Source organism: Ovis aries, chromosome 2, assembly GCF_016772045.2.
Source record: "Ovis aries strain OAR_USU_Benz2616 breed Rambouillet chromosome 2, ARS-UI_Ramb_v3.0, whole genome shotgun sequence".
Classification (NCBI taxonomy): domain Eukaryota; kingdom Metazoa; phylum Chordata; class Mammalia; order Artiodactyla; family Bovidae; genus Ovis; species Ovis aries.
In genome coordinates this window covers 229490374-229514382 of record NC_056055.1, presented here as the reverse complement: position 1 = coordinate 229514382, position 24009 = coordinate 229490374, and the positions used below count along the sequence as shown (strand labels likewise).

The 24009-nt window shown below is 40.8% G+C and overlaps 1 protein-coding gene across 2 annotated transcripts in view; it reads right to left on the bottom strand.

Annotated features, from left to right (window-relative positions):
* COL4A3 (collagen type IV alpha 3 chain) overlaps positions 1-24009 on the bottom strand; it is a 159176-nt gene that overhangs the window by 46240 nt on the left and 88927 nt on the right. For both annotated transcript variants that reach the window (XM_027965247.2, XM_042244327.2), the window contains exons 5-21: positions 23855-23899; positions 23190-23252; positions 22128-22181; positions 20436-20462; positions 19856-19933; positions 17404-17466; positions 17242-17277; positions 15355-15396; positions 11979-12056; positions 9543-9605; positions 9095-9154; positions 7963-8007; positions 7623-7676; positions 6700-6741; positions 4614-4698; positions 3138-3173; positions 715-879 (exon numbers count right to left, since the gene is read on the bottom strand). In XM_027965247.2, the coding sequence (XP_027821048.2) occupies positions 715-879; positions 3138-3173; positions 4614-4698; positions 6700-6741; positions 7623-7676; positions 7963-8007; positions 9095-9154; positions 9543-9605; positions 11979-12056; positions 15355-15396; positions 17242-17277; positions 17404-17466; positions 19856-19933; positions 20436-20462; positions 22128-22181; positions 23190-23252; positions 23855-23899 (1036 nt within the window). The remainder of the gene's footprint in view (positions 1-714; positions 880-3137; positions 3174-4613; positions 4699-6699; positions 6742-7622; positions 7677-7962; positions 8008-9094; positions 9155-9542; positions 9606-11978; positions 12057-15354; positions 15397-17241; positions 17278-17403; positions 17467-19855; positions 19934-20435; positions 20463-22127; positions 22182-23189; positions 23253-23854; positions 23900-24009) is intronic.

Here is a 24009-nt window from a genome sequence, read left to right as displayed (position 1 = left end):
CTATACTCCTATCAGCCGACACATTTTGTGAAGTGCTCTGTCATAGGATGGGGAGAAAAGGACAACTTCATCAGAACTTCCAGGTACCATTTTGCATCCTCTGGGCGGCAGCTCTGTGGTTTCTGATCCACTTGGCAGCATCTTGCCTCGGTTCACGTTGCTCACCTGTAGTTTCCTGCTCTGGGGCTTTCCTGCTGATGCCAAGGCATGGGATGCCATGGAAGAAGAGTCTGGAAGTGTGTGTGTGTGTGTGTGTGTGTGTGTGTGTGTGTGTGTGTGTGTGTGTGTGTGTGGTGGTGGTGGTGATGGTGGTGATAGGGTGTTAGTCCTATCCCTGGAGAAACTTTGGCCTCTCGGTCCCCAGGAAAAGTTCATCCTGAGACAAAGTTATACAGCTTCTTGGAAGATAGTCTCCAGGGACTAAACAAGACGTTGCACTAGGCCTAGGCCAATGTGATAACAGTTACTCCTTCTCTGCTCCACTCCTCTGTCCCTGCCTCCCTCTCTGTATTCGGGCTACCGCTGGGCTGATCTTGCCAAGCAGTCATGCTTTCACAGCAGCTAATAAAATGAAACACCAGTGGAAAGATAACACCTAAGATAACACCAGTGGCCTACATGGATGGCCAAGCTGCATGTAAGGCTCATTGCCCCAATGGGCACACCTCTGTCATTGGGCATCGCACACAGAAGGGCGCCATGAAACATCTTTACCTGGTGGGCCTGGAGGTCCCGGGAACCCCACAGGACCTGGAGAACCAGGACGGCCGGGGAACCCCGGAGGCCCTGCTGCAGTCTTTCCTGGGGGCCCTTGCTCCCCTTTACTTCCTTTCACACCAGGTACTCCAGGGGCTCCTCGGAGGCCAGGCCTTGATGATCCTTGAGAAAAATAATCATTTATTGTATTTAAAAAGTTTCCCCTGATTAACATATGCATTTCAATTGCAAAAGTGAGACAGTCTTGTAAACGTTGTACAATCGAAAAGTATATAGAGCATATGAAACAGAGTGAATTTTCTTTCCTCCCTCACCTGTGACCTGGTTCAACTATCACAATACAGCAGAGCTCAGACCACTCCATTCCCACAAGATAACTTACACGCTTTATTACAAGGGAATGAAACCGAAGTTGGGATTCACTGTAGTCTCTTGATTCAAAAGGATTTCAGGAGAAATTACTCAATACATGCTAAATATTTTGTAATTTTTTTTTTTTAGAGACTGCTGCTGCTGCTGCTGCTAAGTTGCTTCAGTCGTGTCCGACTCTGTGCAACCCCATAGAGGGCAGCCCACCAGGCTCCCCCATCCCTGGGATTCTCCAGGCAAGAACACTGGAGTGGGTTGCCGTTTCCTTCTCCAATGCATGAAAGTGAAAACTGAAAGTGAAGTCACTCAGTCATGTCCGACTCTCAGCGACCCCATGGACTGCAGCCCTCTAGGCTCCTGCATCCATGGGATTTTCCAGGCAAAAGGACTGGAGTGGGGTGCCATTGCAAGATGCCTATCTTTCAGTGTCTCAAATAAGAAAAAGAGAGAAAACTGTAATTGAACTTTTGTTGTTGTTGTTTAGTTGCTAAGTCATGTCCAACTCTTTTGCAACCCCGTGGACTATAGCCCACCAGGCTCTCTGTCCATGGGATTTCCCAGGCAAGAATAACAGAGCGGGTTACCATTTCCTTCTCCAGGGGATCTTCCTGATCCAGGGATAGAACCCACATCTACTGCATCGGCAGGAGGACTCTTTACTACTGAGCCACCAGGGAAGCCCATTTGAAGTTTATTTCTGCCAATTGTCTTGTGTGCTGTGTGCAAAGTAGCTTCAGTTGTGTCCGACTCTTTGCCATCCTATGGACTGTAGCCCTCCAGCCTCCTCTGTCTGTGGAATTCTCCAGGTAAGAGTAGTAGAGTGGGTTGCCACTTCCTGTTCCAGGGGATCTTCCTGACCCAGGGATCAAACCCACATCTCCTGTGTCTCCTGCATTCCAGGCAGATTCTTTACCAGTGAGCCACCTGGAAGACTACTGGAAGGTGCTCTTTCTTAATATTTGGTCAGACCTCTAAAATCTCCATTTACATCATTTCACCTTCAAGAAATACCTGCTGCTAAGAGTTTGGTATATATTTTTCCATGTATATGCAAGCACAGATAATATGTATACATTTTTTCTTTTCTTTTACAATAAAATCATAATATACATATAGTCCTTAACTCTCTTTAATCTTAATTCATTGTCAAAATTATTTTTAAAATATACAGCATAGTATAGAGAAAAAATGAAATATAATCAATGCAAGGGTTTATCAAATCTTTGCTATTTTGTTCTTGTTTTGTTTCCTTTTTACAAGATGACCCATTACAGAATGCCAGTTAAAATTGAGGCCGCTGTGGTTAATCCTTAACTAACATCCTTGACCCTATTCTTCTTCCTCTTTCAAGAGGCAACCACTCTAATGATTCATGAATATTTTTACACTTTACAGAATTGTGTATGTACCACAAACAATATATGTTAAAATATAAAAACTGTAATCTATGTATCCTTAGGCAACTTGTGATACGTTATGAAAACTATCACTTTAACCAACCTAATTGCCACAGAATTAATGTTTTTCTTTCTCTGTGCCTTTTTCTGAGTTTCAAGCCTCCTGCTCCCACACCAAAGTTACTGCCTGACAGTTAAAAATGCGTGCGTGCTAAGTCTCTTCAGTTGTGTCTGACTCTGCAGTCATGTGGACGGTAGCCCCCAGGCTTCTCTGTCCATGGAATTCTCCAGGGTAGAATACTGGAGTGGATTGCCATGCCCTCCTCCAGGGGATCTTCCCAGCCCAGGAATTGAGCCGGCGTCTCTTACACCTCCTGTGTTGGCAGGCGGGTTCTTTACCACTAGTGTCACCTGGGCAGCTCAGTAGTAGTTAAAACTGCTGAGAAGTAAAAAAGAGCATTTTTATATCACTTTGTGTCGGTTTTCCTCCCTTTTCCCCTGAAGGTCCCAAAAAGCTAACGATGAAGAAGTTGGAAACACTTGTATATCAATTAATGAAACATCACTCTTATGTAAATAATGCAAACTCATTAGAAAGCAGCATGTTTTCCTTTTAATAGTATTTGTGTTGGTATCTGAGAAACATGTACATACCAGGACTTCCAGGGGTTCCAGGGGGACCACTGGGACCTGAGGACACATAACCGTAATTGTTTACAAAGATAGAACTATCCCCTCCTTCCGTTGTTGAAATCTTAGATGGCAATATAATGATAATTACCAATACAGTTTTCATACTTTGCCTCTACTCTCACATAAGTAAGTATGAGAAAAGTTCAGTCATTTAGACAAACTGCGAAGAAGAAACTAAGTTCATCTTAGATGTCTAACACTCAAAAACAGGGAGGGGGCGGAGTAGGGGATTAAGGGACAAGAACTACGATGTATAAAATACACAAACAATAAGGACATATTGTATAGCACAGGGAAATACAGCCATTATTTTTTAATAACTTTACATGGAGTATAACCTACAAAAGTATTGAATCACTATGCTGTACACCTTAAACCCATATAATATTGCAAATCAACTATACTTTTTTTTTTAAAGTAAATTATAGTGCTTTATCATCTTCAGATAACTCAACAGACATTTCTTAAGAGCTGTTCTGTGTTTGGCACTTTTCTGGGATGATTCAGAGGCCAGAAGGTCAAATAGCTGAAATTGTCAACAACCTTAAGTTTGGCCTGGATCCATCTCAGATCACTTATAGCTACAACACCGAGTAGGGTTCTAACACTTTGACGTATATTAGTAATTTGTAGTGAGCGTATCAGATTTTTTAAACCTGTGTCTAATAATTATCTGTCCATTTGTTTAAAACAATGAGAATTTCTACAGATTTAAATAAAATTCTCCTTTGAAATCTTATTTATAGCAATCATTTTTCTGGATCAGTGGTTCTCAAGCCTGCTACACATTAGAATTAATCTAAGGAGCTTCTATGACCTGCCAGTATCCAGGGCCCTCCTCCAGGCAATTACATCAGAATCATGGGGAAGAAATGGGGACATGGTTCTTATTCAGCAGTTCTTGGGGATTTCAATGTGCAGTGAGATATAAGAGCATATTAGCCAAGATCATCTCAACACATCGAAAGGGACAGAACATAAGTCAATATGACTTTAATTCATGGTCCTGGAAATCAGGAACCAAGGGCTTCAGTTCCTTCTTGTCCCTATTTGTGTAGATTTGCTCAAATGAGAGCTGTTCGGGGCTCCATTTTCTCTTCTGTAATCCCTCTGGGACTGCTGGTTTTGGACACTCCCTCTCCCTGCCCTCTGGCTATGTTAGTGTCTTCCTATCAGATATGAATGTTATGTTTAAAGATACTAAATTATGCAAAAAGATAAGCAGTTACTGTCTACTATATACCACCTAAGGAATTTTTTTAGGAAAATATGAAAATTAGGAAACATCAAAAAATACCACCACCTATGAATGTTAGGAGACTGCCCCTTTCCTCTTGCAAATTCTAGGTCTACAAACACATGTCTTGAAACACATTTTGCCATGAATGAAAGACATATGATGATCAGCAAATGCTTTAGGAAGAAAATTATTCTCACCCTGTGGGCCACGAGCTCCCTTTGGCCCTGGTAGGCCTGGAATTCCTTCATCTCCCTTTTCCTGGTATGCGTCATAATATTCTGTCTTAAAGGAAAATGAAATTGAAAAGAAAAGATAGCTATTTATGGTAACTTGCCAAATACAATTACTTCAATTTCTTATTTTTTGACTAAAATGATACTTTCCTTATTTTCCTGAATTCACAGGCTTATGTGTTAGAAAAACATGGCAGTTAGATATATGGGATGGATAAATTTAAAAGTTAAACCTGGTATCATGACAGTGCATATTTCATGGGCTTTTGTTTAGAAATACATTTTATGATGTAGCCCAAATCATATACATACTCTTAAATATACATATACATATCTATATATGTGTGAGTATATAGAAATTAAAGTTTTACAAAAGAGTAACTTCTTACAACATATGATCAACTCTGATATTTTTTTATTCTAGTCTATTTCATTTTGAAAAAATGCTTGCCCTGTGGACTAAATTTATTTCAAAGTACATTGGGATGTATACGTCAAAAAAATACTTCATTCTTTCTCTAAATTTCAGGACAGCATTGATTTTTAGGTAAATGTTTCCTTAGTCCAAGGACTGAGGATTATTAGTATTTCTGAAGTGATCAATGTGCTCATTTCCTTAACCATCTCCTTCCAAAGCAGAACTTCCTCTGAAGTCAGTAGAAGCTGCAGAACTATGTGGAATTGAGCATTAAAAAAAAAAAAAAAGATGGAAATATAAAAGTTTTTAAAAATTTTTTCATACTTTGCATGGGACCCATTAGCTTACTGACTTGTTTAAAGAACTGTAACAAGAACTTTGTAGTTAAAACTGTATGCATAAAGTGAAAAAAAAAAGAATTCATAATAATAATAGTAGTAACAGTGCAATAAACTCCTCCATCATAAAATCCATCAAGATATGTATGTACCTGCCAAGTATTGGCAAAGTACTTTCACAAAATAGCCTTTCATTTTCCCAGCAACCCCGTAAAAGGATCTTGGGATTGTCATCTGAATCATTTGCTTGCCAGGTAAAGAAGCTGATCTGGGACCCTCCTTCAGTTACTGAGTTAACTTACTTGGCCTGGGGGGTCTGGGAACTACATTTGTAGGAGGACACAAACACGCTCCTCCAGAGACTCCTCTGCCACCAGGGACCTTTCTGTCACACCTGCAGGTCTTTAACGGGAGTTCTGCTCTGCACTCTGAGTGTGAGAACCACCATCATTTGAGGCAACAAAGGAAGGTACCGGAACTCAGAGCCTGGGTCCCATTCACACTCATCTCCTTAAGCTACAGAGTCACTATATACAGCGTGGCCACCCTGTTGCCAGGAACTGATAGACATCAAATCCATGTCCACCCGGGAAAGAGAGATCACCTGCCTCTAAGGAGCTTAAAAGTGAAAGTGTTAGTTGCTGAGTCATGTCTGACTCTTTGCAACCTATGGAAGATAGCCCACCAGGCTCCTCTGTCCATGGAATTCTCCAGGCAAGAATACTGGAATGGGTTGTCATTCCCTTCTCCAGGGGGTCTTCCTGATCTAGGGATCAAATCAGGGTCTCCTGCATTGCAGGTGGATTCTTAACCATCTGAGCCACCAAGGAAGCTTGGGCTGGGGTCATTGGTTTTTGCAGGCCCTGAATTAAACCCAAAGTTGAGCTTCTGCTGCCTGATAGTTCAGGGCTGTCACAACAGGTCCCAGAAGGTGAAGTCCTTCTCCCACACACCCAGGACCTGAGCTGTCCTTCACTGCTGCCTTCCTGTGCTACTCAAAGGTACAGGATGACTCAGGCCGGGCCTGTTTAGACAAAGGCTTTTTCTTCTCTGCCGTCCAGGATGGGCGTTGCCAGTGCATTCCAGGGACCAAGTAGGACCAGATAAAAATATTTGTCCATTATCGAATGGACAAATAATGACAATAGCTATTTTTTTGCCCTGAATTGATAAAAAGGTAAATATTATAATCTCTATCATTAGCAGTTAATAAGGGACACTGATTCAAAATTTCCTTGATATTTGGAAAGACCTGATCAAGCATAACATTAGTATTGTCCTTCATTACACTTACTGGACCACGAAATCCTGGAGGGCCAGAGTCTCCTTTCCACCCCTGTATTGAAAGACAGTTACAAATTATGAGCACACTAATCAAAAGTATTTACATGTTAGGTATACTTAGAAATAAAAATGCATAGTTAAACAACTCTATGCTAAAACTGATGTTATGTCTATGAAATGTACAAGTCAAATTAGCATGAAAGGGATAGTGACTTTTGATTATTTTCCTGGAAGGCCATATCTGAGGCAGAAATCCTATCTACAAGGTCTGGAAGAAGTGGCTCTGTTCTCTAGGTTTCCTCCACATCACTCCCTTCAGAGGATGTTTGCATCGTTGCATGCTCTCCCTGTTCACACAGGGAAGCCAGGCCATGAGTTGTAGGCAATTCCCAGTGTCCCAGCTACTGTCAACCTCTTACTGAAGAGGGCATTCCAGAATTCTACAGAAAGCCATAATATCATAGGATAAAATCTTGACTCTGGATAAATACACCTATATAGGAAAATGATTTGAAATCTGTAATGTGTTGTCAGAAATAAACTGATGTGAAACACAGTCCACAGTTCACCAATGATGACCATTCAGTTCATCGTGACCCAGGTTGCGACTCACAGGGTTCAGACCATGCTTGACCTCCGATGAGCCGATACTTCCTCCAATCACAGGTCGCTTCCAACTCCTTCCTCATGGGAAGCTGAAATCTCACTGGTCCTAAGCCAGCTTCCACTACATAGAACAGATTTAACATCTTTCCCTTCAAGTGTTTAAATAAAGCCGCCACAGCTCTCCTTTCTTCCTTACAAATATGCTGAGGTGTTTTAGTGAACTCTGACTGCAGCTCTTTGCACTGAATTTCAGGATATGGGGAGGAAAACGGTGAGAAAACCCAACCAATAATAAAAGCTGAAAGCAGATGTCAGGAAGGGAATTACCTTAATGCCATCTTCACCCCTTAACCCAGGGAAACCCTTGTCGCCTTTGGCTCCCTAAGAGAAGAGCAAAGTGAAGAGATCAGAAGACACACTGGTAATCAATTTCTTCTGCAGCAAGCAAAATGCTTTAAACTCCTTTTTAGGGGGGAAAAAAGGGTGTTCAGATGACCTCTCTCCACCGAGAGGGTGGAACACTAAAAGGGCATGCGTACTCAGTCGCTGAGTTGTTTCCGTCTCTGCAGCCCCATGGACTGTAGCCCACCATGAGTGACTCTCAGAAACCCTCTTGGTCTAATAGGACTGAATTTCATTACATCAATGGACCAAGTCACGTCTTTACCTCAGTGCCAGGGAAACCAGGGGCACCATCTTTTCCAGGCTTTCCCTAAAACAAAAACAAAAGAAAAACATGTAATTTACGGATACTTTAGTAAACGAGAAAAGCTTAAATGATATGATCTCTTGATCTTCGGCAAGAAAGCCTAACTGAGGTTTCCCTCAGTTATTAGAAGGAAAGACTATTACTTGCAGAACTGATGAAGACCTTGTTCTGCCAGGAAAGGCAGAAGCCAGTCAGACTGGGAAGTTAGAGAGGGTCATGGGATTCTCCAGGCAAGAGTCAGACATGACTGAAGCAACTTTGCACACATACACTATTCCATTGTATATAGGTACCACATCTTCTTTATCCATTCATCTGTCAATGGACACATGTTGTTTCCATGTCCTGACTAAACTAAAGTTAGCCATCCAAGCTTAGAAAGAAAATCAGGGAAGCACTGAGCAGAGACGTAAGCAGGAAAATTCAGAAGGAGAGAGGCATTCACAGTCAATGTATTTATTTGCAATGTTGGCAATTCCCTGAACTGCAGACATGCCTATATTTAAATATATATATATATATATATATATATATATAAAAGGAATTTTACAGTGTTTAAAGAGACAGAGCTGTTTAACTATTATGGGATTAACTATTATGGCACTTACCTTCCATTATAAAATTAAAAATAACATTAGTTGAATATTTTTCTTAGAAAAAATATACTTTTCCCAGGGTATGATTTTTAGAGTTTTTAAACAATGAGAGTGCTGCATGCTGGGTACTATGGGCTAAGTCATTTCAGTCCTGTGTGACTCTTTGTGACCCCATGGACTGCAGCCCGCCAGGCTCCTCTGTCCATGAGATTTTCCAGGCAAGAATACTGGAGTGGGTTGCCATGCCCTCCTCCAGGGGCTCTTCCTGACCCAGGGATGGAACTCTTGTCTCAGACATGTCTCCTGTGTTGGCAGGCAGGTTCTCTGCCACTAGTGCCACCTGGGAAGCCCTGAGCATCTTGTACTTCCACCTATAAAGTCCTGAGTACTGACTAGTTTGGGGCTCCCTGGTGGCCCAGATGAATCCATCTACAATGTAGAAGACCTGGGTTCCATTAATTTAGGCTGCACAGGACACTGATTTCCAAACTCACCTGCAGGCCTGGTTCTCCAGGAGCACCTTTTTCTGATCCATAAGATTCTCCAGGTGGCCCCTGTATCAGCGAGAGTTAGGTCAAGTTTTGTAAATTACTGATCTTTGACTTACATCGATTTTTATTAACTTTTTCCTTCCATTAAAATTTTTGAAACGATAGGTTATCTAATGAGACATCTTATTTATGAATATCAAATTAAAAACAGATGCTATAAAATCAGATGCTGAAGATAAATCACAAGATGGGTGACAGAGGGTGCATGTAAACCAGGGCAGGGATTTCAGCTAGAAGCGGCCATAACACAATTCTAGTATTTATGATCCCCGCGGTAAAATGCTATCATGCTTTAGCTAATATTAAGCCTTAAAGATAGATCATACATCAAAATATGCTCCAAGTTTCTACTATTAGTTTCAAGGGAACAATATGATTCTAAGTGACCTACGGAGGGTCCAGGGGGTCCGGACTGTCCCATGGCTCCCTGGTCCCCCTTCTCTCCCTGGAGGTCCTGTCACAAAAACAAGTTGAGGTCATCAGAAAGAGCGCAAACAAGATATTATTGACTACATTTGGAAAAGTCCTCTAGCTGTCCAATGAACTGGATTTTCAAGTTACATATATACCTCCTATTAACATTAACACATCACCATTTCTCACATTTTGAATTTTATACCTGTTAACCCCTTGAAACAATACACAAACATTTTGTGTGCTGTATTTTATTTTTTGAATTGAGGTATAGTAGATTTACAAATATTATATTAGTTTCAGGTGTACAATGTAGTGATTTAAGATTTTTGTATATTATACTCCATTTATAGTTATTATAAAACACTGGTTATATTCCCTGTGCTGTACAATATAGCCTTTGTACAGTCTCTTTTTTAAAAAAGAAAGTAATTTAGATCAAGCTGTATTAAACTAATTTAACTCCTGAATCAGTTTCCTATAAGCATAATCAGATCATTTCTAATATATTTTACTCTCATTTTGAATATATTGAAATTATTTTCACTGAGATCAATTATTTTCTGAGTAAATGTTATAATGAAGATTTGAGTCATTAATCAGGTTTGTTTTGGCCTTATCACATTTTATTAATATTTTGTGAAAATATAATTTTCAAGAACATCATTTTTTTTTTAAAAGTCATTTTTTACCCTTGGGTCAAATCTCCCAGCTCTTAATGTTTTCAAGATAAGATTTTTTAAAATAAATTTTTCAGCCAATAAAGCTTTAGATTTTATTAAATTTACTTTTATTGATTAATTCTGAAAAGTTCAGTTATTTTCCTCAGGTAATATTTTTTCCAGTATTCAATGAGAGTTATTATTTTGGTCATATAAAACTTCACCGTGTTTTAACTTATCAGCTTTGTTTGATAACTTCTATTATTAAAAGTTAATTATATTGAAAAGTGATGGCTAAGGTATTTCTTTTAGGGTGATGAAAACGTTCTAAAATGCCCACGGTAAGTTGCACAACTCTGTGAATACATTAATAGCCACTGAATTGCACACTAAATGGGTGAATTATATGTTATGTGACTTATACCTCAATAATGCTGTTAAAAATTAATTATAATGAACATCCATGAATTTCTTTTTTAAAATGGTGAAAATTACAGCATGTAAATCATATTGCAATCAAGGTATTATCAAAACAGTTTATCATAATTTTAAAAAGAGAGACAATTTATGCCTACTTCTTAGTTTGTTGTTTAGTTCCTCAGTCTTGTTCGACTCTTTTTGACCCCATGGACTGCAGCCCTCCAGGCTCCTCTGTTCATGGTGTTCTCCAGGCAAGAATGCTGGAGTGGGTTGCCATTTCCTTCTCCAATTTCTTAGTTAATCCACAGGAAAATTACTAGCTTCCCCCTCACTCCCTATTACCTGTCCCAGACATTTCAGGATCAACCTAGTGTCTAGGATTGGGGTATTATGCTGTGATGCACTTCTGAGCATCTGATTCAATTTTGTCCCCTGGTGCTTCCAGTTACCCCAATGTGAGAGCAAAAAGCACCTGATAATTTCCAAATAAGAGTCATGGTGTCCTTGGAGAGGAATGGGGGCCACAGTGTCTTGGGGTTATAATGGCAGGGTAAAAACGTTTCATTTGATTATGATAACACTCCACCCTTATTTTTAGGCGATTACCATCCTTCCCTGGTGGCTCAGCGGTAAAGAATCCACCTGCCAAGCAGGAAACACAGGTTCAATCCCTGAGTTGGGAAGATCCCCTGGAGAAGGAAATGGCAACCCACTCCAGTACTCTTGCCTGGAGAATTCCATGGACAGAGGAGCCTGGCGGGCCACAGTCCATGGGGTCACGAGTCAGACATGACTGAGTGACTAGATAGCAAAACAACCATCCAGTTGGATCAGAGACATACACCCATTTTGTTACCACCTATTCAAAAATACACACTGAAAACCCAGCCTGTGTTAGGAACAGTGAGAGGGATGAGGATAAAGGGTAAGCAAAATTAGATTGAGGCTCCTCCTTCAACAGTCTTGAAAGTGGCTTGCCTTGGGTCTTCTGCACCTTATGCTTTCCAGTTCTTGAATAAAAGACAGGAAAAGAATAAAATCCAGAGACCCAGGCTGGCTGGATTGGAGTTAGGTGCTGTTACTGTCTTCTGTCCATGGGATTTCCCAGGCAAGAATACTGGAATGGGTTGCCATTTCCTTTTCCAGGGGATCTTCCCAACCCAGGGATTGAACCAACTTTACTCTGCTGAGTTGGCAGGTAGATTATTTTTACCACTGGGCCACCTCGGAAGTGGACTTAGGTGACAGAGCTTATAAAAGAGGTAAGGGATCACAGGGCCTCATGGAAGAGAGGGGAAGGCAGGAGCCTAATAATAAAACAGAAGAGTTACCGTTCTGTTATCAGGGCCGGTTAGAGTCACAATAACTGTTCCTGGTGGTCCAGGTGGTCCTGTCAATCCTTTCACACCCTAAAGACAAATACACTCAGGAATTAAAAAAAAAAAAAAAGTAAGCTTAAGAGATCTACATTTCCTCTTTAGTTCTTACCTAAAAAATAAAGCAAACAAAGCTTGAGACACAGCAAATACTTTGGTTTCAATGTGACTTAGTAAATAAAATGTGCATTAGTAAGTCTTGTGTTGTTGGTGGCCAGTTGCTCAGTGGTGTCTGCCTCTGTGACTCCATAGACTGCAGCACTCCAGCCTTCCCAGTCCTTCAGCATCTCCTGGAGTTTGCTTAAACTGATGTCTATTGAGTTAGATGGTTAGATGCTATCCAACTATCTAGTCCTCTGTCGTACCCTTCTCCTCCTACCTTCAATCTTTCCCAGCATCTGGCTCTTCGCATCAGGCAGCCAAAGTCCTGGAGCTTCAGTTTCAGTAACAGTCCTTCCAATGAATATTCAGAGCTGATTTCCTTTAGGATGGACTGGTTCGATCTCCTTGCAGTCCAAGGGACTCTCGAGTCCTCTCTAACACCACAGTTCGAAAGCATCAGTTCTTTGGTGCTCAGCCTTTATGGTCCAGCTTTCACATGTGTACATGACTACTGGAAAAACCATAGCTTTGCCTATATGGAGCTTTGTTGGCAAGATAATGTCTCTGCTTTTTAATATGCTGTTTAGATTTGTCATAGCTTTTTCTGAGGAGCAAGTATCTTTTAATTTCATGGATGCAGTCACCATCCACAGTGATTTTTGAGCTCAAGAAAAGAAAGTCTGTCACACTTTTCATTGTTTCCCCATCTGTTTGCATGGGACTGGATGCCTTGATTGGAGAAGGCAATGGCACCCCACTCCAGTACTCTTGCCTGGAAAATCCCATGGATGGAGGAGCCTGGTAGGCTGCAGTCCATGGGGTCACTAAGAGTCAGGCACGACTGAGTGACTTCACTTTCACTTTCCATTTTCATTCATTGGAGAAGGAAATGGCAACCCACTCCAGTGTTCTTGCCTGGAGAATCCAGGGACGGGGAGCCTGGTGGGCTGCCGTCTCTGGGGTCGCACAGAGTCGGATATGACTGAAGCGACTTAGCAGCAGCAGCAGCAGCAGCAGCAGCAGGATGCCTCAATCTTCGTTTTTTGAATGTTGAGTTTTAAGCCAGCTTTTTCACTCTTCTCTTTCACCTTCCTTAAGAGGCTCTTTAGTTCCTCTTTGCTTTCTGCCATAAGGGTGGTGTCATCTGAATATCTGAAGTTATTGATATTCCACCCAGCAATCTTGATTCCAGCTTGTGCTTCATCCAGCCTGGAATTTCTCATGGTACACTCTCAGTTCAGTCACTCAGTCATGTCTGACTCTTGGTGACCCCATGGACGGCAGCACGCCAGCCTTACCTGTCCACCACCAACTCCTGGAGCTTGCTCATACTCATGTCCATCGAGTCGGTGAGGCCATCCAACCACCTCATCGTCTGTCATTCCCCTTTCCTCCCACCTTCAATCTTTCAGGGTCTTTTCTGGTGAGTCAGTTCTTCTCATCAGGTGGCCAAAGTTGGAGTTTCAGCTTCACCATTAGTCCTTCCAATGAATATTCAGGACTGATTTCCTTTACGATGGACTGGTTTGATCTCCTTGCAGTCCAAGGGACTCTCAGGAGTCTTCATCAATACCATAGTTCAAAAGCATCAATTCTTTGGTGCTCAGCTTTCTTTATAGTCCAACTCTCACATCCATACATGACTACTGGAAAAACCAAAGCTTCGACTAGATGGACATTTGTCAGCAAAGTAATGTCTCTGCTTTTTAATATGCTGTCTAGGTTGGTCATAACTTTTCTTCCAAGGAGCAAATGTCTTTTAATTTCATTTTAGCCCCCTAAAATAAAGTCTGTCACTGTTTCCATTGTTTCCTCATCTATTTGCCATGAAATGATGGGACTGGATGCCGTGATCTTTGTTTTCTGAATGTTGAGTTTTAAGCCAACTTCTTCACTCTCCTCTTTCTCTTTCATCAAGAGGCTCTTTAGTTCCTCTTTGCTTTCTGCCATAAGGGTGGTGCCATCTGTGTATCTCAAGTTACTGATATTTTTCCTGGCGATCTTGATTTCAGCTTGTGCTTCATCCATTTCTCATGATGATACTCTACATATAAGTTAAATAAGCAAGGTGACAATATACAGCCTTGAAGTACTCCTTTCCTGATTTGGAACCAGTCTGTTGTTCCATGTCTGGTTCTAACTGTTGCTTCTTGACCAACATACAGATTTCTAAGGAGGCAGGCAAGGTGATCTGGTATTCCCATCTCTTTAAGAATTTTCCACAGTTTGTTGCGATGGAACACAGTCAAAGGCTTTATTGTAGTCAGTGAAGCAGAAGTAGATGTTTTTCTGGAATTCTATTGCTTATTCTATGATCTAGTTGATGTTGGCAATTTGATCTCTGGCTCATCTGCCTTTTCTAAATCCATCTTGTACATCTGAAAGTCCTCAGTTCACATACTGTTGATGCCTAGCTTAAAGGATTTTGAGTATTACTTTGCTAGCATGCAAAATGAGTGCAATTGTGCAGTAGTTTGAACATTCTTTGGCACTGCCCTTCTTTGGGATTGGAATGAAAACTGAGTTTCCAAATTTGCTGGCATACTTAGTACAGCACTTTAAGAGCATCATCTTTTAGGATTTGAAATAGCTCAGCTGGAATTCCATCACCTCTCTAGTGATGCTTCCTAAGGCCCACTTGACTTCACACCTCAGGATGTCTGGCTCTAGGTGAGTGATCACTCCATTGCGGTTATCTGGGTTATTAAGACTTTTTTGTTTTGTTTTTACCTTATTGGAGTATAGCTGATTAACAATATTGTGATAGTTTCAAGTGGACAGCAAAGGAACTCTACCATATATATACATGTATCCATTTTTTTCCCAAACTCCCCTCCCATCCAGGCTGCCACATAACATTGAGCAGAATTCTTTGTGCTATACAGTAGGTCCTTGTTGATAATCCATTTTAAATACAGCAGTGTATATATGTCCATCCCAAAGCCCCTAACTATCCCTCTCCCCCATCCTTCTCCCTGGCAATCATAAGCTTTTCTCTAAGACTGTGAGTCTGTTTCTGTTTTGTATACAAGTTCACTTGTATCATTTCTTTTTCAATTCCACATATAAGGGTATCATCAGATATTTCTCCTTCTTTGCCTGACTTACTTCACTCAGTATGACAATCTCTAAGTCCATCCATGTTGCCGCAAATGGCATTATAAAATGTGATGTTTACTAAGGAACCTAAAATATTTTGCCCACAAATAAACCATAGTATATAAATTACCCGCTCTCCTTTCTGTCCTAGCACGTTATCACCCATGTGACCCTGTAAGAAAAGATAAAACCAAATTATTTTTTTAATGAATACAAATATACAGTCTAAGCCCATTAAAGTTCCAGTGTTTGTAACCATACACTTACATTTTAATCCTAATGTTAGAATTGTAAAAGTTACTTTATTGCTTGGAGTAGAGTGGCAACATGTTTCTTTTAAAAGGAGAGATCTTATAGTGCAGAAAGTTGAAGGGAGTTAGTTAAAAAACGCAAGTGATGGCATGAAAGGGTGTGGGGTGGAGGAAGCCGGCTCAGAGAACCTTTTTTTTTTTTTTTTTTTCTTTAGCTCAGAGGACCTTTTTTTTTTTTAGCTAGCCACCAGCTAGTTTTGAATCTGCTGGCTGGATACGTAACTTCCTAATGCCCTGTTTTCTAGTCTTACAAATAAGAGGGATATGTAGCTGAACTTCAGGATTCTGAAATTCAAAACTTAATAGAGAACTAAAAATAGAATTCAAGCTAACCTGACTTCACTAGTAAATTAGAACATGAGCTAAGTCTAATGTGAATCATCTCCAGTACATCTAGCATTTCAACCAATGTCGGTTTCTTTGCTTCTGAGTGTGTAGATTTTCATCCCATTAGGCCACAAGCAGTAGAGAAAAGCTCGGGATGACGAATCAAAAGATTTTAAATGTTAGTTCTGCCAATTACTGTTTGATGATTCACTTAACCTGAACCTGTTCACCTCACAGACAGCGTATGTGTGTGTCTCTGTGTGTGTATATACATGCACATCAATGAAACAATAAATGTGAAAACACCTTGGAAAGTATCCTATACACAAAGGCTTACCTGATCGTAAGAGATACTGTGTTTAGTACTAATTTCCTGGTGAGGCTCAGCTCTCTCTCAACATTTTCTTACTTAAACTAATGAAGGAGATCTGACTATCCAGCCCCAAAATACACCACTTTGGCAGAAGAGCTCTTTTGAGCTGAAGGCATTTGAGAAACAGGGAATGCAGAAAGAGTTCTCTCCTCTCTCCCTGGGCCTCAAGGCTGGGCACAGATTTCCCCGTGTGAATGTCACCCTCCCCGCTCCTGTACACAGAAGAGAAGACAGCTCATCACGGGAGACAACACCAGCTTAAACCTGCATAAACAGACTTCACTGAAATAACCCTTATCTTCCACTAGTTTCCCCCATATATTTACCTGCCCACAATTTGTTGCCCCTAGAAGCTCACAACCCACTTCCTATGTCTTGATACTTCACCACAAATGTATCACCCTTTGTTAAAATGGTATACAAGCCTCTGGGTCTGATTGCTTCTTTGGGGTTTTCATTTCATTTCTGTGAGGTCTCCATATGCATATGAAATCAACCTTTTTTTCTCCTGTTAACCCAGTCACTGAACCTAAGAAGATAGAAGAAAAAGTTTTTTTTTTTTTCTTCTCCCCAATCCTAACAGTTGGCTTTTGTAACAGAAAGACATGCAGGACCCTGTTTAATGAGCACATGAACAGTCAATTTTTATTTTCTAGTATGAAGACAGGTTGGTTTTGGGAAGCAGCCCAGTACAAAATGTATAAGATAAAGTACTGGGAGATCGGCAGGATTATGAGAAATGGAAACTTATGAACTAGGAATCCTTGCTCTTTTCCCAACAAGGAGCTCCTTAAAATTGAATTAAGATTCTTTGTATCAGAGATCAAGTTACTGAAGTGCAGGGAAAGGAGAAGAATGAGATGGAGAACTGTTCATGTCCCTGCTGGGGATTCTCGTGAGTCCCAAAGAGAAGCCCCAGCAGAGACCCACATGTGCAATCAGACTGAGTTGGCTTTTAGATCAGTTAGGTTGTTCTGGCTGGTACAACATATAGATTGCAATCTACCTTAGGTCCTGGAGGTCCCATGGTTCCTGGAAAGCCCTAGAAAAATCCATCAGTGAAAATTACAGCAGGTAGTTCACCAAGCCTACAATTCTGTTTAAAATCTTTAAGCTACGATTCTTTTATTAGTTACAACGTCTATTGCAATGGTGGCCTCATACTCACAAGGAATCCTGGAGGGCCACGTGGACCCGCAGGTCCAGGAAAACCTGGAAGGCCTGGCAAGCCCTTTAAATGAAGAGAAGAATTAGAGTAAGTTTAAATTCACTTCTTACTGAAGAACAATGTCTATTAGTTAAATGCCTTAAATTATTTTAGTAAAATCAGAGCATGATATTTTCCATTTACGTCTGCAGTTAATTTCAGTAAAGGCCATGTGCCGTGTATAACTACCAGGACTATCTTGGTGGTACTACCTGGGGGTACCATCCTGGTGGTTCTATTTCCAGAAAAATGACCAAAGCATTTGCTTTACTTCAGAAGACTTTTTAAGAAAATTTTCCTCTCCCTGCCTCTCTGTCTCTCGCCAAGCATGCTCCTACTTCTGGATCCTTCCACCTGCTTTCCCTCTGCCTAGAATCCTCTTTCCCCAGATGTCTATCTCTATGACTCACTTCTGCTCCCTTTTCTTGTCTTTACTCAAACATTATCCTTTCCATGGGCCTTCCTGCATATCCAATCTAAAGTCACAGCACTCCTTCTAACCTAGACACTTTCTATCCTCAACCCAACATTAATTTTTCTCCTCAGCATTTATTACTTTCTAACACAACACACATGGATGTGAGAGTTGGACTGTGAAGAAAGCTGAGCACCGAAGAATTGATGCTTTTGAACTGTGGTGTTGGAGAAGACTCTTGAGAGTCCCTTGGACAGCAAGGAGATCCAACCAGTCCATCCTAGAGGAGATCAGTCCTGGGTGTCCACTGGTGGGATTGATGTTGAAGCTGAAACTCCAATATTTGGCCACCTGATGCGAACAGCTGACTCATTTGAAAAGACCCTGACGCTGGGAAAGATTAAGGGCAGGAGGAGAAGGGGATGCCAGAGGATGAGATGGTTGGATGGCATCATCGACTCAATGAAGTTGACTCTGGAAGTGGACTCTGGAAGTTGGTGATGGACAGGGAGGCCTGGTGTGCTGCGGTTCATGGGGTCACAAGGAGTCAGACACGACTGACCGCCTGAACTGAACTGAACACAACACACAGGAAGTAATTTACATTTTGAAATATTTTCTCCTTCTAGAAGGCATGTGCCATGAGGGCAAGAATTTTGGTTAAACTGTTTTTGGGGATTTGTGCACTATGGTATCCCAGAGCCTCAATAGCTCCTGGTACCTAACTGGCAGGTGGATGGTAAGAGGGATTTCCTGTAGAACTGAAGGTCCCACTCTTGTACCTTCAGCAGTAGCACATTGTAATACGTTGCCAATGCTCGACACACATTTAAGGGATACATCGTGTCTCTACTAGATTCCCCGCCCTCAGCATCTGACCCCTTAATGCTTCCTAAGCAAACAAACAAGCAAACAAGAAACAAACCAAGAGCCATCGACTTTTGTGCCTTTTCTCAAAAGCCTATGACTGGGCTTCCCTGGTGGTCCAGTGGTTAAGAATCCGTCTTGCAGTGCAGGAGACACCAGTTTGATCCCTGATCTGAGAAGATCCCACACGCCACAGGGCAAATAAGCCCTTGAGCTGCAACTACTAAGCCTGTGTGCCGTAACTGCTGAAGCTCGCACGCCTTGAGCCTGTGCGCCACATTAAGAGAAGTCACTCTGATGAGAAGCCTGCACACCGCAGCTAGAGAAAGCTCGAGAGCAGCAACAAAGACCTAGCACAGTCGAAAATAAGTAAATAAATAAAATTCTCTGCCGGCCTCCAATTGCCCATCCATCACCAGCTGGCACTGCTCACTAAATGGATGTTCAACAACCTTAACTCAAACTCTTTGACTTGCTCAGGCAAATACCAACCTCTACTCAGAATTTCCACATATATTTCTGAATTAAGATATTTACGATTAATTAATCTGAAAGTTAGTATCAAAAGACTTCTTTGAATCAGGAAGTAAAGGATATTTGGGGGAACAGCTGTTTCTTTGTATCTATTCTGGATCACCCTCAGGCTACAGGCATACATATCAGAAAGCAAACTATTCAGCAGGAGAAAGATGCATTTAAATAAAATTTACTATCATGCACACTTTACAATATGACTGTTATTTAATATTACAGTTTTAAATTGCATTCGATGTGGGATACAAACCTATCCTGGATTTTGACAAATACTAAGAGGAACATAACCATTCCTTGAAAATTCCCCCTTAGATTGAAGAAAGCTTGGGTGATTGAGACTTGAGAAGAGAATAAAATACATATGTACAAAAGCATCTTTTTTATATGAGCTTAATGTAGTTTCTTATAATGAGGTGAAAGTTTTAGAATAAAATGAAATATATAAATAGGAGAAACATGAATGTGAAAAATACTTTTAAGAGGGTGAGAAAGATATAAGGAGAGGAGGAGAGAGAGAGAAAGAAGAGAAAAAAAGAAGTGGAAAGAGACAGACAGAGAGAGATGGAGAATGATAGAGACCGTCTCTGAAGTGTGTACCTGGAATCCAGGAGCTCCTGGCAACCCAGGGTCACCTTTTCCATCGAGGCCTACACCTTCTCCTTCAGCAGGAGCACCCTTGAAAAGGAAATTCATCAAACATCATTTTATCTTCAAAACATCTTTAAATGATTATTCAAGGTCATACTGTTTGAAGGATAAAAGTATTTCCAGGATATACACTTACAGAAATGCTATAGGATTTTTTAGTTATTCTGTTTTGAAGAATTCAAAGCATTTTCATGTTTTCTAAAACTGACCATTGGCTATAGAGGGAAGACACAAGAATAATAGACCATTTCCCAAGACACCAAAATGAGTGGCACTTCCTGATCTAGAATCTGGAGCCTTGAGCATAAGATCAGTTCTCCTTGCCCAGACCTTATTTTCCTAAAGGATGATACAAAGCTTGCATTCCTTAAGACATATTTATGACAAGAAGTAGAAGACGCTCAATAGGAATAAATGTCATTTCTGAATTAATCATGAAATCTGATTTGTAATGACATATCTTAAGAGATGTGCCTTTCATATGTACAATTAGAGATTTTTCAACAATAACATGCCACAAATCACTTACCTTTTCTCCTTTCAAACCAATGACACCCTAGGGAAAAGAGCATCATATTAATAACTAGAGGCAAACCAAATACAGAACACCCCTGCTTTGTCTTTCTCTCTGCTATTCTGCCTTCTCTTCCTGCTGCAGGCTTCCTATTGGCTTTTACATTTGCTCAAGTCTTTCTCATTCAAACAAAGTGTATGTCAGTCGCTCAGTCATGAGACACCATGGACTGTAGCCATTAGGCTCCTCTGTCTGTGGAATTCTCCAAGAAAGAATACTGGAGTGGGTCGTCATTCCCTTCTCCAGGGGGATCTTTCTGACCCAGGGATTGAACCTGGGTCTCTCACAGTGCAGGCAGATTCTTTACCATCTGAGCCACCAGGGAAACCAGTCTCCCCCTGAATACACTGCCTCATCCTGTGTTACCTATCCTTTCCTTCATCTATAAATTACTCACTTTGTTCATCCCCACTCATTCCTTAGGCCCATATCTGCCTCCTGCCTCCATCTGTCATGGAAATGTTGTTGTTCATTTGCCCAGTTGTGTCCAACTCTTCGCAAACTCCATGGACTACAGCACACCAGGCCTCCCTATCCAATATCCCTTGCTATAGTCTGCAATGACTTTGATGTTATAGAAACCAAGGACAAAACATTCGTTCTTGTCTTACCGAACTTCTCAACAGCACTAAGAAGCTGTCTATTACTCGCCTTTACTGGAATTTGTTAAAACAGAGATGAGTCCAAAATGGAATCACTCCTGCTAGGTCCAGTGCAGTAAACCAAGACTTAATACCTGCCTTGACTATGGTTTGAACCTTCTCCAGGAATGTGACCTTTGACTGGAACTTCCAGGTCAGCACTAATAAGATACTCCACCCAATAGCCCCTTCTGTTCCCCTTAACAGGCTACCTTGTCTAAGACAATGCCTTCTTTGTTAATAAAACAATACATTCTTTGCTAAGAATGTCATATTTCCATTCTCTCTCTGACTTTAAAATCCTTTGCTATCTGTGGCTGGAGGCAACCCTTTCCTTGCTGGATAGGAGACAGCTGGGTTTGTGAATCATCCAATAAAGCCAGTTAGATGGTCAGATTTACTCAGCTGAATTTTTGTTGTTTAACAATATCTTTCCTGGGCTTCCAGAATATACCCCTCTTGCTTTTCTTCTATTCCCAGGGCCCTTCTTCCTTTACAGGCTCATTGTCCTTGACCTCCCTTCACATGCTAGAGCTCTCTAAGCCCCACTTTCAAGGCCCTTCTCTCCTCTCTTCCATCCTTGAGTCACCACCACCCATCCAGGTGTCTCCCACTGTCTATCTCAGATCTCTACTTCAATGTCTCAAAAGCAAAACAAAGTCTCAAAGTCCAAACTCCAGTGCATTTATTCATTCCTTTCTCAACTACTGGGCTCCCCAGGTGGCTCAGTGGTAAAGGATCTGCCTGCCAATAGAGGAGACGCAAGAGACGTGGGTTCAATCCCTGGGCCGGGAAGATCCCCTGGAGGAGGGCACCCACTCCTGTATTCTTGCCTGTGAAATCCCATGGACAGAGGAGCATGGCGGGGTTGCAAAGAGTAGTCAAATGTCTACTGTTGACTGGCCTCAACTTCCCCAAGGTCATGACAGATTTCTGTATATGATCATTTCAAAGGAAACTCCTTGTACTTGTACATCATGTCTTAGAGTTAGAAATATAAACCTACCGGTATCCCTGGGTAGCCTGGGGTCCCCCGAAGTCCTGGGAACCCTGGCTCTCCCTGGAAGACACATGACGCTTGTCATTCTTCTTAGTTTTTCTAGAACAGCCTATTGTGATATTTCCCCTGTTCCTTGCTTCCAACCCTGCAGCAGTAAATTTAGACAAAGTAACCCAAATTCCTCACAGCTACTGGATCAGGAGGCTAAAGACGAGGAAACCATTATCTTAATCGAAAACAGGATTAGAATCTACTGTTTCTCAAATTGTGCATAAACGGCAAAATGTTAATTGTGCCAAGACCTTTTTAATGGCTGCTTCCTTCAAATTTTTGTGATTAGTTCTTTCATAGCCACCATCCTGGGGAAAAGCTGACCGCAGTCAGGAGACAAAGGAGATGAGTGCACATTGGAAAGCTCAGTTTTTCTCTTCCAACTTTGCATTCTAAGCTTTAGTTTCCGGTTTACATTCAATCACAACCTCAGATGCAAATATCTGTTTGAGCCCTAGTCATCTTTCTGTGGGAGAACATGAGAGAACTTTCTTAAAACATAATCTGAAAGCAAGATGGGTGGAGGGAGTGGGGATTGGGTGCAGGCAATCAGATGGTACTCCAAACTCCCAGCTATAAGATAAACAGTCCTAGGGATACAATGTAAATGTGAGAAATCTAATTAACACTGTTCATTTCTAAAAGTTAAGAGAATAAAGCCTAAGAATTACCGCACACACAAAATTTTTTCCTGCTTTAATTTTGTATCTATAAGAGATGGTGAGCTCACTAAACTTATGATGATAATCATTTCATGATGTATGTAAGTTATTATGCTGTACACCTTAAGCTTAGGTAGTTCTATGTGTCAATTATATCTCAATAAAGCTGGAAGAATAAAGAAAAAAGCATGAGAAGAAAGAAAATCATCACCTTTCTGTCCTGAAGACATATACCATTGGTTCCGGCCAAAACAACATTTCAAGGAAAGGCTAGGCCATCTCGTTGCTATGTCACCCAGGTTTATTTATTTAGCAAAACACTAACTAACCATCTCCTGCGTGAGAAGATACATACCTTGGAACCATTACATCCTGGCAAACCAGCAAGTCCATAAGGTCCTGGATGGCCTGGGATGCCCTAAAAACAGAGAAAGTCTCAAAAAGAAAATATATCAGGCTCTGGGCCAGGTAGAAACAGTGCAGAGCACACAATGGGAAAAGACAGGCTAATTTAGGTAGTTATTTAAGTACAAATGGTTATTTAAATAGTTAAGTAGAAAACTGACTATTTTAGATAATTTAAATTAAAATCATAGGAAATAACACAGGCTAATTAAAACCATAAATTATCAAGTGAAGATAAAGCAAAAGGTCTCTCTATTCAAAATGAGCCCATTAACATGCTATATTAAATTGGGGAAAAGAAGAGGGGGGAAGTGTGCATGGTGGTAACTATCTGATTATTTTCATCCTGTGCTATTAATAGATTTATTCTATTCTATTCTATTCTGTCTCATCCCATCCCATCCCACCCCAATCTATTCCATTCTATTATGCTTACCTTTCAGGAAATATAATTTGACTTGATATCCTATAAATCCACACTCTTAATACACTATAATTCTGACATTTTCATCATGTAGCCAAAACATCATCCTCATTTTCTTGTGTTAGTGCTTTAACATCTTTATTAAAATGAACTTACTTATTATTTCATTTACACATTTTCTCACTACTTACTGGAAGTCCAGGAGGACCTGAAAACCCTGGTAATCCAGTTATTCCCTAAAGACACAGAAAAGAAGAAAGATGGCAAGAAAAAAATAAAAATGTTCAACCTGTAAACAAAATATGATTTATCATTCCAATAACCCCATTCTGTAACTATAATTGGG